This window comes from Anopheles moucheti, chromosome 2 (assembly GCF_943734755.1).
Source record: "Anopheles moucheti chromosome 2, idAnoMoucSN_F20_07, whole genome shotgun sequence".
In the NCBI taxonomy this organism is placed as follows: domain Eukaryota; kingdom Metazoa; phylum Arthropoda; class Insecta; order Diptera; family Culicidae; genus Anopheles; species Anopheles moucheti.
Window position 1 is genome coordinate 17,770,020 of NC_069140.1, and position 15,438 is coordinate 17,785,457.

Below are 15,438 nucleotides of genomic sequence, written 5' to 3' on the forward strand. Positions count from 1 at the left end.
GTGTTTGTGTGCGCACAGGAATGCCCCCTTTCTCTCTCTTCAAAAAAAAAAAAAAAATTGTGGGGAAAATTTGGGGAAAACCCTTCGGTATCGTGCGGTAATAGAATTGGTAAGAGATTCCACACACATACTATAAAAAGGAAGGAAAATGATTGAGTGCCGCGATGGAAAAGCTTTGCTGCGCGGTGGTGGCGCTACGGTGGAAAATATCCAAGCGCTAGAAGGAGAGACGCCAAAACGATCAATGGAAAACAAGGAGAGGACGCACAGAAATGAAAAACAGCCAGCCTACACCGGCACCGGTTTTGGAGGAGTTGGGCACCCCGAGCCGCCCGGTTTGCTTCCAACGGAACAGATGGTGGAAAATTGAAACCCCTCGGCGGCGGAGTCATGCTTTTCCATGCCGTCGGTGAAGCGTGTTTGTGTGTGCGTAGAGTGGGCCAGAGGAAGACGCGGAAGGAACAGTGGCAAGTCGGCAGGATAATGGAAAAGGAAAGCGATATTGTAAAAGCGACCCCCATAAGTCACGATACGCTTTCCACACAGTGCAGGGGCGATGCGATAGGTGACAAAAGGTGTATTAGGGAAAGTGAGAGCAAAAATGAAAAAGAGAATGCAAAAACTAAAAAAAAAAAAACGCATGGAAATTATACATCGACAAGCACAACGAACGATGACGACGACGACGACGACGAGGAGGACACACTTCAAGAGGGATTGATTTACAAAATTTCGGTTCACTGCTTCTGGGTGATTTTCCTTTTTTTTCCGAGTTCCGTGTTTTTTTTTGTTCTTCTCTCATGCTCATTCGGTCGGGTGGGTACCGTTTGAGTGATGCGTGCCATCGCTTATGTGTGCGGAAATGGGCTTAAGCAAAGAAAAAAAGGGAATCACGAAGCGTTGCACAGAAGCGTTGGGATACGTGCGTGAGGAGAAAGATGTGGGACGGTATGGATGTGTGTGTGTGCATGCTTTTTTTTATTTGTTATCATCAGCAGCTACCGAAAGAGACAAGCCATAAAAAGGAACAGCCCGACCAGAGCAACACATTCCGAAACGGACCCCGAGGGGGTGAAGGTTTTTGTGTGACAAGCTTATCCTTTTTTTTTTGTTGCTCTTGTCCCTGTTTCTTCATTCGTTCTTTTGTGGTGTATCCTTTGTCAGGGAAGGATCATACACGACAGTCGGCACATCCTTAAAACATACAGCGGAAGGTGACGAGTGGTTATGTGCTGCACGTACGCATAATAGCGGTTGTGTATGTGAAGAGCTTTTTTTTGCAATCACTGGGAGTATGCAAACAAAACGAAAACTGTTGTGCTGCCCTCCCTTTCTTTTTTTGACGGACGATTTGTGTATACACATCGAACGACGGGTTTTGATGTTAGCAGTCGTCTGCATAAAAATGGACACTTTTCAACATGTGGGACGTAAATTCAGTAGTGGGAGAATGGAAAAGTCAAACAGGGACACAAATGTGACAAAGAAAAGATACAACTAATTGAGAGAATGTCAGCTACTTTTGTCCTCGATTTCTTATTTTTTGCGAAGTCCGAGATGGAAATCTTGATAAAATTGAATAACTGTGATTAATAAATCTTTTGAGAAAAGTCGATCATATGAATCTGTTGAGAAGTGTCGATCGTATGAATCTTTTGAGAAGAGTCGATCATATAAATCTTTTGAAAAGAGTCGATCATATGAATCCTTTGAAAAGAGTCGATATGTGAATCTTTTGATAAGAGTCGATCGTATGAATCTTTTGAGAAGAATCGATCATATGAATCTTTTGAAAAGAGTCGATCATATGAATCTTTTGAAAAGAGTCGATCATGTGAATCTTTTGAAAAGAGTCGATCGTATTAATCTTTTGAAAAGAGTCGATCATGTGAATCTTTTGAAAAGAGTCGATCGTATTAACGTTTTGAGAAGAATCGATGTTTTAAGAAGAATCGATTAAATGAATCCTTTGAGAATAGTCGATCTTTTAGGAAGAGTCGATCGTATGATTCTTTTGATGAAAGTCTTAATGGCTCATGAATTAATTCTTAAAATATTTTTGAATCTTTAATCAACCTTTGAAAATTCATAACTTTTTCAGTAGTCAAAAATCTTTAAACTAGAATTCAACAGTCATTCACTCATTTCAAAGATATATTTTGCTGAATGATTCTTAATCAGATTCAATTTGGCTCTGGCAAGATTGTGTTGTCCGACAACTAACTGTGATTGATAATCTCTTAATTATAATATAGAAATGTTGATCTGTGATCGACTACCCCAAGATGTGATGCATTATTTACAAAAGCACCACTTTATCCCCTCCTAATCCCTGCTGAAGGATCATCCGCCTATTAGCCTTCTTCTAATTAGCTCAACACTTCCCACCGCATCGAAGGGCCTCTTCGATTTGCTTGCGTCCCATTATTGTAAAGTCCCGCACCAAAATTCCAGTTGGCCCGGTAATGAAATGAGCAGCTGGGTGCGTGAATTAATATGAGGGCTTTTTATACCCTTGCAGCTGTGGCAGTGGCTCCACTTGAGGTTCGAACAAAGGCCATGCTGCAGCCTATGCACTCTGGCGGCCACCATGTCCCTTATGTTCCCTGCCCTTTTCCCGCCTTTGTTCGCTTAGTGACAAATATGCCTGACCCTCTTCCATGCCTCACGAGCGTAGAGATCTCACAGCCCGGGGCCCAATTTCATGTTGATTCAACTGATGCTGGTTGCGTTTGCTGCCCTGCCCCGTACACACCGTTTCATATCGCACCCACGGAAAGGATCGCTTACAGAAGAAGATGCGCGCGTGTGTATGTGTGTGTGTGTGTGTGTGTGTGTTTACCGAGCAATCAGCCTGCCAGCGGGAGAAAGCGCAACCAAACAGCGCCCCAGATAGGTCATACCGGACCCGGGTGATGAGGATGGCGCAATGGGAATGGGAATAATGTTCCCTGCGCTTCCCACCCATCCAACCGCGGTCCGCGGTCGTTCACTCAGGAAAGTCATCGCGTTCAAGTGTGGTTTTTCCCACTGTCCGCAATGTGTTTCCCTTTTCGGGGTTCATCGTTTTTGCGTCTTCTTGCTCTGCTTGGCGGGTGCGAATGAACACTTGGGCGAAGATGGCAGCCCGTAGAATGTGTCCCTTCACCTTGACTCACTTTGCCCGCCGCTGATAAGCAGATAAAGCGTGGAAACCATTTTACCTCTAGACTGTCTCCAGACGGAACAGTTCCGATCCGGTCGGTCGGTTCATGTGTGAGTGACTGATGAGGTCCTGCGCGTGCAACGAATGAACCGGGTGAGATCCTGTTTCGGAGCATCGCTCCGTCGTGGCTGTGATTCGCGGCACGCACGCGGTTCATTCGTGTGTTGAACGCCGTGGTGTACGGGAAGGCTGCTGCTTTGCAGTTTGGCAAATTTTAACTTATTTCTCGTCAGTCAAGACGCGCGCCGCGGTCGGAATAAGGTTTCCAGTAGTGAGTTTCTTCCGTCGGTGAGGTATGGTGGCGCTGGCCATCTCCTGAAAGATTAGCAGGCGGAAAAGGTTCACTTACGCAGTTTGTTATAAGAAAGTGTTATATATTATTGAATGTTACAAAAAATTGTGTCAATTCTTAGCGCAAAGCGCCATGTTTAATTGAAGTTGTTCATAAATATAACGCACAAGTGGAAAGTTCATCAAAAATGTTGTTATGTGTCAACAAACTTAGTTAGGAAACTGTGTTACATGCTAGCTGTCAAATGATATTTAGTGTAGTGAAATTATATAAAATATATTTTTATATAAACCACACAAATCGTAGTGCATCTTCTAATTCGTTCCCAAAACTGGATAATTTAGCAACAAAAAGTCTCATGCATTACAATGTGAAATGTCACTGCCGCCGCCGCCACTGCTCTCAGCACTCCTGTCTCGCCGCAACGGCTTGTGCCTGGCATCGTAAACGCAAACGTTTATGTCGATCCCACGGAAGGATAATGTTCCAAGTGAAGCATAGCTGTGTGAGAACGCAGTAGCGAAACGGAGAAAGAGCGCGAGCGAGAGAGATCGAACCATAAATCGCTTTAAACGTCAACTTCCCTCGAACGAAAAAAGGAGGTAGCGTTTACGCGTGTAGCCTACAGAGCATTGCATTGGTGTGCGTAAGCAGTGCAGTGAAAGCATAACAGGATAAATACACGTACAGCCCACAGAGTGCCCAGAGCCGCATGAAAAAGGCAAACAGCAGCAGCAGCAGCAGCAAAAAAAAAGGCACAGTTTAAGTGACCATCAGTAGAGAAAACAGGCAAACATGTGACAGTGTGTAATCTCGTGGTTCATCGCCTCCTGGCTGCTGGCGCTCCCATAGCCCCCCGTCCCATCCCTCGTGTGATTGAAAGGCAGTGGATAATTTAATCATTTATTAAAGAATATTAAATAATCGCATTAAAAGCGACTCGTCATCATCAGTGTGTGCGGGGTGCGGTGGGCGTACGATGGTGGTGTGTGGTTTTTGTACGGATTTGTGTGTGCGAGTGGGTGTGTTAGTGGCTCGGTGTAAATAATATGTAATATTTTCGTAGTGCTGCGTCCTTTTAACGTGAGCAGCCGCCATGAAAAGTGAGAGTGAGAGTGTGTTCATCATCATGAGTGAAAATGAAGTCACTAAATGAAACAAACAAACTGCGCTTCATCTCGTACATACATGTATCGCTCGGTCTCACTCTTTCATTCACGAGCTTCCTGCTGCTTCACAAATAAAGGGAAGAGAGCACACAGCCAACATGTTTCGAAAATTTCTTGTCCAAACAACAGATCCGAGCCAGGGTGTGATGCGCTTGCTCCGTGCCTTGCCCATCTCTCATCTGCCCGCTGCTCTGCATTCCTGTCCGCCGCGTGCTCTTGTGCTACCGTATTATCGCACACCAACACATGCCAGGGTGCCGTAAATTGGGTGCGCTTTGTAGAAAACACCGGTATCCGTTTCGTAGGAACTCTTACCATGACACAGGACCAAACAAACACACACACACAAACACGCGCAGATGACGCTACATGCTTGCGGACGTATCCTTTTTATCCGAAGTCAAGCGTGAACCGTGTGTGCCACGTTCATCGCCTACTGCGCGCGTACCGCTGATTGCCCGTGGAAAAACGGCATCCTTTCTCGGTTCGGTTTCTCGCGTATGTGTGCGTGCGGATTGGTTGGTTGGTGCTATCTGGCCGTGTGGGTTCAAATGATCGCTTAATTGAGTGGTATTGCGCGAGTGTTTTTTTTTTTTTGGTTGGGAGGGGGTGGAGATGGTGAATGATATGATGATGCTCATTTGACAGTATTTAATCAGTGAATGCAAGTTGCATTATGTTTTTATTTTCGTTGTATACTTTCGTGCGGTTTTTGTTTGTCATCCACAGTGGATGTCGATTTTTTCTCTCATCTCTCTTTTTTTCTCCTTTTTTTTTATTATAATCATTCATTTCACTGTTCCTGCCAGTTCGTTTGGCCCGTTTGGCGTTGGGTGGCAGTTTATGAATAAAACATTATTATTGTTACGATGAAACAATAAAGCACCCCGCTGTGTTTTTTTTCGAGGAATGAAATTAATCAGATTAATTATGTTCACACTTTCACTGTGGATGAATTACACCACAGTGACGAGGTCAACATAATGTTCATTGTGCGATGCGATAACGATTCATGGACGTGTAGTGTGTTTACCGTAAGCATCCCGATTGAAATGTATCGCATAATTAGCGGTATGATTGCCTTTTAATTTCTGTGTTCGTGTTTGATGTTATTGTTAATACGACAAAAGCGCTTCGCGGTGCAGTGTTATTAGTGTTATTTAAGTACATACTGCTTTTGATTATATTTACCACACAAGGTATTAATATGTTTTATTTGTAAATATTTTAATACTGTACTTGTATACTTGTGTAATAAAATATTTATATTAAGTAAATGTGTCTATTTAATTTGTAGTGAAATGAGTGATAAATTCCAAAGTGATGCATACGTTTAATAAAGAGGAATTTAAGAGGAATCCGTGTATTTTAAGCGAGAATTGCAAAGTGAACCTACTGAAAAACAAATTATAGGTTAAACAGCTGTAACAGCTGCTTCCGTGGATCGGCTGACAGCCGTAGTGGTCTAAGATAAAGTGTCGTCCAGAATATTAAAATCGCGAAGGATTCTGTAACATCCAGTCGTTTCCCCTTGGCGGTGGAAGTTCATTGATTAGTGATAAACTTTGCATCTGCATTTGGCAACCGTGTGCGGCAGAACGCGTACGGTTACGGATTGACAAATTGGCTCCGGCTGGCTATCATCGGCTGCTTTCTCATCATCATTATCAACACCGATACCAGCAAGAACAGCAGCAGCAGCAGCAGCAACAACAACAGCTACAACAGCAGCAGCAACACCAACAACAAATTGATAATATGACTGCCAATTTGAAGGTGCATTTAACTATAATTATATTTAATTCGTGCGCATAAATAGTTAATTGAGGTTGGGCGGCAAACTGAATAGTTCGTGGCTGTCGGAAATGACCGCATCGCTGGACGTTTGCCAATCGCTTTGGCTCTTCCCTTGGGATTAGTGTTTGGAAAGAAGTCTATGGACATATCATAATCTTTGTTGACCTAGTGTGCCATATTTCTTCCATTAAACAAACATGTGTTCATGTGCAATTTATTGATGCTTCAGTTTTAATGTAATTTTGCAAAACGTATAGCAGTTTTGTGTGACTAATCAAAGTAAAATATGTTGTTCTTTGTTTGGCATTAACCTTGAAGATACTTATCCGCTTTATTAACTTGAAAACGGTTTCATTACCAAGCATAATTGAATAACATGATTTTCCTTCTCTATTTTTCCAGGGACCGCCTCCCCAGGGGCGCCAGTTTACGATAGCGGAAACGCTGGAACGGATTAAAGAAGAATTCAACTTTCTTCAAGCACAGTACCATTCGTAAGTATTAATATTGTTGTTGCGATTTGGAATTTTTTGAATCGAAGTAATCATAGGAAAATGTAATATTGTAAGCCGCATGAAAAATAGTTTAAGGAAGCTATGATTTTTTTTTAAAATGGGTATATAAGCGGGAGCAATTGTTAAATAAAGCAGTTTTTGTAAATCGGTTGAAGTAGAAACAGCGAAAAGTGAAGGTTTCTTTTATCAGAGCTCTGGTTTTCGGCACCTTGCCCCCTTCTGTCTGAATAGGCTCCCCAAGCATTGGATAAGGAGCAACTAGCGGGAAGGTCTGGTAAGCGGGACGAATCACCACCTCTGCTTCACCGGGAAAACTCCGTTACCGTCGCACTGAGTCTTCAGCAAAAGGATCAATCCTTCGCGTGGTCTGCCGAAGAAGCTCGGCGTGTAACAATTGTAGTACAATTATAAAAATTAAATGCTTCAGACGGAAGACTTTCCTGATATTTGTGGACTCTGTGCTATAAAGTAAAATTATGATTGAATGCTTCCAACTAGCAATCGTACTGCTTATCAATGCCGTTCCCTAATCCTGTCCCAAAGGCGGGATCATTATCGCTTAACAGTTTGAACATTCACGGTGCAGAGCGGTTTTGTTGTTTCGATCCAAAAAGCATTAACGTAATACCACTAGCAACGGAACTACGGTAGCAGACGAAGCAGTTTGAATTCTGGTTTAATGTTCATCTCTTTCGCACGAGGAATCAAATGATTAGCAGCTGATTATGATGTTAATTTCAGAAGCCGTCTGCACACACGAGCCGAAGACGGAAAACATGAGCTCCCGAAGGATATGCACGGGTAAACTATTTCAAGCCCCTAATTCGCTGTCCGGCTTCGCGTCAGCGTGTGTCTGCCAACTTGCCAGCTGGATAATACCTATTGCATTGACTCCCCGAAAATTCGGCCGGTCTTCTTAGCACAGCACACGAATGAACGGCTTGCGGGACCGTCGTTAATCAGCCCTCCGGGGCCCTTGTCCTTGTCGTGCCGGGTTTTGGGTCAACCGAGGGAATCGAACACCGCGTAATCATTAATTTAATTGTTATTATGCTCACGTGTGGCGCATATTTACTCTCACCATTTACTACCACCACATCGACCACCATGTCAGCCGGCGGGCAGGGTGTGTTCGTTGGCGGCGGCTTTTCGGATCATCCGTGTGCCGCCGTGTGGTGGTTGGGAATTTGGAAAGGATGGAAATTGAAATTGATAGCATCACAAACTATTTGTGGGTGGAATTGGAGTTGTGGGGGGTGGAAACCTCTAGCGCGTCGGAAATTTGCCCTCGACACGACGGGTAACCTCACAATCAACGGATTATTCATTTCTTTCTCTCCCTCTCTCTCTCTCTATCTGTCGATCATGCACTCTTTGGTGCTTTCTCTCATTCGCCACCACTGCCATATGCTTGAACGTATCAAATAACATTAATGGATTTAGCTTTTCAATGGATCCTACACACACTGGCATGGTTTAGGCCCCCGGATGCAAAACCCCGAGTTACGCATGGGAGTTTCGGGGGGTGGGAGAGTGCGTGGAATTCGTGCAGGAGCAGAGTGATTAAGGTGATACGGTGAATAAACATCCTCTAATCGCATTGATTAGCTTGTTAATTATGAAGGAGCAATCGCTCCGATAGAATTCATTCGACAAATAGCACCCACAGGCAAAGGGAAAAGTACAATGAGAATTTGTTTTGTCTGGCGTTGTTTCTTGTGCTGAAAGTGATCTTGCGAGCTTAAAGTACACTTTAACGAAAGGTGTATAATTTATGTGGTGAATTATCAAGAAGTTTCCAAAATTGAAATGCATCAAAATGCCCTAATCAGGACTATTATCTTGTATTTTATGTTATAGTTAAAAGAAATCTATTTAAATCTAAGCCTACTAGACTCTAATGTAATAAAGAAGATATTCTGGTGCCAAGAACTTGGAACATCTTTGGAAACAGGAGCAAAACAGCGAGGCAGAAAACAAAACCGAAAGAAAACTCACCATTTGATCGAGTACCGGAACCGGAAAAAGCTTGATTGAAATTATGCACAAAACAAATTAGTACGGCACGTTGATGATACACCACGCCACACAACCCTCGCGGTGGTGCTGTTGAAAGCCAGGAACGAATCGCTTCCGACCGGTTTGGGTTAATATTAAAGCCGCCGGCATTATGGACAACGGATTGGGAACCAGGGGGAAACGGGTAATGTTTATAATGAGGTGGCAAAGGAAGCAGCAGCCAACAAAGCGGAAATGTGAGGAAACCCGACGGTTTCAAGGACTGCCGGATAGAGACCGAAGCGTAAGGGAGAATGGCTGGAATAATGGAATTAATGGGCAAATGGGGCACCCTTCGGGAAGATTTTTCCACAGCCCAGGGTGTGCGGCCGGCCTGTGCACCCTTGTGCGCGCCCAGGTGAGAGTTTGTACGGGGCGAGATGAATGCACGTGTGCAGCTGCGCCGCGTGTTATTGCCATGTAATCCTCTGCGTTACCTTATGGCCGTTTGGCTGCTGGATTGTGATTAGGAACAATAAAAACATGTTCACCCAGTTTTTTTTGTTATGCAGCCACACCACTCTCATTTAAATGCGTGTTTAACAAAGCACAAAACAGATGCAGTTTTGTGGAATATTTTTTTTTTGTGTTGTGGTATTTAACGCTATTTTTGAAAAAGGTTATTTTTTTACAATTTATGGTGTTTAAACAACATTCTTCAAAACTTATGATAACTTACAACGTCAAACAACAAAACCCCTTCACACAGCAGCGCGCAAAGTGCGCGACCGTATCAACGAGAGGTACGCCGGAAGTGGTGGCAACAAGAACGAATTAAATAACACCCTTAATCTCGTAATTGTTAAGCCATGATTGTAACGGGAAGAAAAGGATGTAAGTGTGTCGCACGGTCTGTAATTTCGTTACTTATCGCTGCTTCTTCTGGCCAACTGGTGGGTAGGAAAACAAAAAAAAAAGCCATCCTTAGCCCTTCCCCGCGTTGGGGTTTTCCCTTGCTTATTCCTTCAAATTCCTTCTCCGTTAGCTCACCCATATAAAACAACACTAACTTCTGGCCTGTTTCGCTGTTTCGTCCTTTCTTTTCTCTCGCTCTCTCTCTTTCTTTTGGTTTTTTTGTCTTGCTCGTTCACCACTAACCTTCCCACCGGTCCTTCGGTTAGTTATTAAACTCACTTTGCTCTGGCCCTTATTTGCACACGGCCGGGGCTGATTTTTCTATTTATATTTCAATTACACCCTTCATTCGGCCACATAGCGCACAGCACACGCCACACGCTCAAGCTGTTTTCCCATATCCCTGCCCTATAAGTCCTTTTCCCCCACTGCGGTGGGTTCGTTTCGTGACAACGGCGCTAAAATTGTTAACTTTTCTTTCGCATTGCTTCCGTTCCTTTCCGTTCCCCTCTCCCTTTGTTGAGGCCTCTCCGAGTCCGAGCGGCAACCATTTTTATAGGATTTTTTCATCCCCCTTTTACGGTCACCCTCGATACATTTTACGCGCGCCCTACCTCAAATCCGCCGGTTCCGTTTTCACCGTCATTATTGCTTCCCGTTTCCCGTGCCATCATTATGACCACTTTAGCGAATGTCAATGTGCCGCGTGCGTGTGTGTGTGTTTGTGTGGATGGCAAAAGAGCTTATGCACAAGCTCAACAACAAATACCCACACTCCCCTACCCGGAGGATTCCAGCTGTCAGCTTTTTTTTTTCGTTTGGTGGTGTGTACGTGTGTATATACTGGTTTGGTTTCGGTACTTCTGTCGATTCCGTTTCCACCGACCGACCGACCAACCAATCGACCCCTATTAATTCGCGTATGTGATTTCATCCCTCATTCCGTGCGGCCGCTCGCAGATTATATCAAACCGTTGTCTGCTGTGTGTGTGCGCCGAGCCGAGGTCGAAGGAAAAAAAAGGGACTTCGATTCCTTCCTTCTCCCCCTTCGGTTTTGCGGAAAGGGATTCCTTCTTTTCGGTTCGCTCTATTGTGCACGCAAAAAGTGTCGATTTGCTTTGTTCACAGTTTTCGATCCCCCTGTTTTCGTCCCTGCCGGGGACGAAGAAGGGTAATCCGCGCGAGTGTAGAGAATACGCACGCGTTTTGGTGTGCGTGTGTGTGGGGTGGGTAGGGGGGAACTTGGAAGGACTCCTCCTGTCTTTCTCTCTCTCTCCCTTCTTCGCTCTCTTTCCACTTCCACACTGGAATCAAATATTATTGTTATTATAGTCCTTCCTTGGCTCATCAATTTGCCCTCGTCCTTGTACGATTCCTCCTCGTTTCTGGTTCAGTGGTTCCGAGGGTCGGTTAGTGCGTTATTTTTCTTTTTTTTCTAGCGCTTCCCTTTTTTATTCCTATTGCTTTGTGTCCCGCTCCTCTTCGATTCCCCCAAACTCCCTCCCTCGTTCCCCCCCAGTTATTAGGCCGTCATTAATATCTTGATTCACGATGACAACCTTTCGCTTGAGGGGTACGATCGATTCGGTTCGATAAGCTTCGACACTAGATATGAGCTCTTGTGCGTGTGCGTGATTGTGGTAGCGATTGGTGGCTGAGTTGGACAAAAAGTGTGTTTTTTTCGTTTTTAATCGTGTAATGTTATGTTCATTACATTGTTTCGCTTCAGCAGCTCGATGATTTATAGCTTTTTCTTCGTTGAATGTTGAATTATTTCTTCTTTTTTCGTGTCTCTTTACAACTACCTGAATGATGATTAATATTGTGAGAAGAAAAATTCATAATAAGGCACCACTTTAGGAAATTGATAATAAAACATTTTTAATATTACGAACAGGGAAAGACAATATGCAAATCCTGTTTTATACTTAATTGATTTATCTAAAACGGAAATTATTTATCAAAGCGCTACTAATATCTGCGAGATTTAAGTAGGTAATTAGTAAAAAAAATAATAAATTAATATAATTAATAGTAAATAATAAATTATAATAATTTTTTTTATATTTTCGTAAAACGATTAATCTCTTCAAACGTTGCCTTTAGTGAGACCCTAGTGAGACTTATTGTTATGTTACACGCTGTAAATAGTACACAAACGCTAAAGGTAGACTAACATGTGACTGATAAGAAATTGAAAATTCTACAACTCAGTTGCTCCATGAGTCAAGCAAAGCACCCATGGACAGGGGAGGACACAGCACATGAACTGGTGCAGCTGAGCATCAGTATTTACTTTTATCACTACATCTCACTTCTCATTTCCACCGGTCGTCGTCGTCGAATGGTCACCGCCAACTTTTTGCCAAGGACACACATGCTCCTTCTTGCATTACAAATAAAGACACAATCTCGCAGTCGAGTACATCGTCCATTCGGTAGCTTCCATGCTTTCCTACGGTTACCAGCCACCATTGTCCTGCGAGACCGACGGGAGACTCACTGTGAAGCACACACTTGTACACAGACGGACGATATTCGCTCGATTGTAAGTAAACGTTCGCAGTAGAATCAGCGACCAGGACACGGCATCGGGGCGGGCATTACGCTGTGTGTGTTGGTGAGATGGAAAAGAGGGCAACTGTTTTCAATCGACTTAATAAGTGGAATAGATGTTGATCGTGTTGAACATCGCAAACAAACCCAAAGAGGGCTGTGGGGGTAAGGGAAAGAAATAGCTGTTGCTATTTTCCAATGCCTGCGGGAATTATTTTCTACCGCCCGGAACACGAGGTGAAAGGACATGGCAGATTGGAAGACCGATTAGATAGCTTCCGGAAGGCGGAGAATGCGAGGAGCAGTGGGCTGTGAGTTGCCGTGGGTAGAAAATTCGATTCCGAGCTCAATCTGTGTTGCCATGGTAACACACCAACCAACGAACTCGAGGAAGGATGAGTTTTACTTACAAGTAAGCTAGAAAAAGCAGCATCAATGCTTGAAACAAGCCGCACATGTGCATTCTTGGCTGGGCGGAATGTAAGGAAATGAATTTTCATGTTCGCTTTTATATGCCACACTGCCAGAGACACAGGGTGCGAAAGAAATCGAAAACTGACAAGGCCACTCCCGTTCCGATACTGCGCCCGCACGAGAAGTTGCTTCTGTGTGTAGCAGTCGAGCGATTGTGGTCGAGTTGTGCACTTGCACGTTATTGTTATTACCACTGTATCCTTTATCCTACCAGAGTGGACCAGTTTTTCGATGCTGTTTATATAGAAATAACAGGGTGTACCGATGCGCAATGCTGCGGTTGGTCAATGTTCCGTTAAAGTGTGAACATGTAGTACAGTTGGTTGTAGCACGGGGCGTTTTTTTTTTTTGGTCGTGCAATTTAGCCCGGTGACCCTTCAAAATACATCTTGTACAGTCAAGGATTGTTTCCCTGTGCTTGTGAATTATCCTGATATCCCCTGTCCAAATGGATCCCGTGAACAAAACATTCCCTTATGCCTAATCACAGAAAGAAGTGGTTTCCCATGCAATACAGTGCCTTGTGTGCTCACAAGGAGCAACATGTCATAAATTATTGAGGGTTGTGAAAGCGAAAAATACATTCAACTTGTTTTTTTTTCTTTCGTGGACGTTTTGCTCAATGAGAGCAAAAAAATTGAACCCCTTTTTTTCGAGCGAAACAATCATAATGAACAGATTTCCTGCGTCCGCCAAAAACCCTGTTCCTCCTCGAGGGAGCTTTATCGAAATTGGCCAGGGGAACCGATCCGTATGTTGAATGCAGTCTAGAACAGGGGTATTAAAATAGGAGGCAAGGAAGGAAGAGAAGAAAAAAAAAACACCCGACACGAATTGAATAATAATCATGCGAAAGCGACCTCTCGTCCAAAGATTCCCGGGCTTGTGTTCGACATTCGAGGAAAACATTCCGAAATCGCCCTAAACCGGTGCCGACCAAACCGAAGGGAAATGCCCAAAATGTACCGAAAATGGATGGCGTTAGATAAGAAGCAAAATAAATAACAAAACTTCATGATTTCCGGCTTGAATTACCGCTATCCGGGACCAAAAATCCGTGTTACTAAAAGCCCAAAAAACTGTCCGTGAAAGGATCTCACTTACTGTGTTAATTTACGGCTCGGTAGGGAAGAGTGAGTTTATACAAACGAGTGAGAGAGAGTGAGAGTGAGAGGAAAAAAAGTGAACAGTGAACTAGGAAAAAAAGGAATCCATATCCGTCGTTCGTTCTTTTGCTAATGGATACAAATTAAATCACTTGCGCCACACCACCACCACCACCATCTTTCTCTTCACCTATCGACCTTTTTATGCAAATTGTATGTGTGTGTGTGTTTGTGTGTTTGTGTGTATGGTCGATTAATATTCATTCGTGTTTGAGATCCGTTCCACACCGAGTTTTAGGGATTTGCCGATCCATTTTCACAGCCCTCGTCGCATTGCTTTGCCACCACCGACCCGGAGGGGGGAGAGAATCTTATATTTTAGGGCGTGTATCATCCCACCCGGTGCTGTAGTAGGGGTGGGCAAAAACCATCCTGTGGCACAGATTGCAAATCTCTCCCAATGCTAACGGTGTATCCTTTTTTTTTTGGCTGTTGTTGTTTTCTTTCGGGTAAAAGAGAGATGCAAGGGAGAGAGGAAGAGAAAAAAAATTGTAAACGTTACAAACGGAGGCCACGAAAGAATAAACGAACCGGAACCATGTTTTAGCGATGGTACACCGCGCGAGAAACGTACGAAACACAACGAAGAAAAAAAAGATCGGCTATGACGACGACGACAGGACGGCGACCGACCCTCCGGGTTGGAAAGTTTTTGAACCGTTTTGAATTTCAATACATTCAACGTTTTCGTGTGTGTGTGTTTGGGGGGCCGCTGGGAATTATGGTAGTGAAATTAGAAACGGATTCATAAAGATAAAATGCGGGACAACGCAACAACACCCAACCTTGATGTCGTTGTAGTGTGTAGCCCACCACCATCCGATCACAAGGCAATTACAGTCAATAACACAGATTTTGTGTTGTGTTTTTTTCAAACAAGTGTTATTTTTTTTAAACACAGATTAATAACATAAATACCTGTTTGTCGTCTGTTTTCCTATCCGGAAGCAAATTTTTGAATTCGTTTGCTTGTCTCGGTTAACGTTCGAGGTCATTATGACACAAAATTGTAATTTATTGATAGATTCTAAGTTTTAATTAGTTTATCCACTACCCTTATTTGAGGGGTTTTCTTAAGTAGATATTTTAATAAAATGTGTTGAAAAATACTATTCTTTTATAAAATTCTTGAGAAGTAAACCATGGAGTTTTTTTTCCTGGTAATTGTTTTTTTTGACAGAATTATATGCTTTGTTAAATCGTTTACTTTATCACTGTACTAAGATCGTTTACTAAGATATAACGTATAAACAATGGAACATGCACTACGAAAATAGAAAACAGCAATAAACTATAGAAAAATGTGTAAAATGAATAGAAAAAAAAACAAACATTGTAATAGAAAAAGTTT

General features: G+C 43.2%; 1 protein-coding gene across 8 annotated transcripts in view; it reads left to right on the forward strand.

Annotated features, from left to right (window-relative positions):
* LOC128299182 (protein groucho) overlaps window positions 1–15,438 on the forward strand; it is a 186,864-nt gene that overhangs the window by 105,225 nt on the left and 66,201 nt on the right. For 7 of the 8 annotated variants that reach the window (XM_053035055.1, XM_053035056.1, XM_053035062.1 and 4 more), the window contains one exon: window positions 6,866–6,957. In XM_053035055.1, coding sequence (XP_052891015.1) covers window positions 6,866–6,957 — 92 coding nt within the window. Of the gene's footprint in view, window positions 1–6,359; window positions 6,443–6,865; window positions 6,958–15,438 lie in introns of those variants that run through there. The other variant, XM_053035061.1, reaches the window with a different exon arrangement.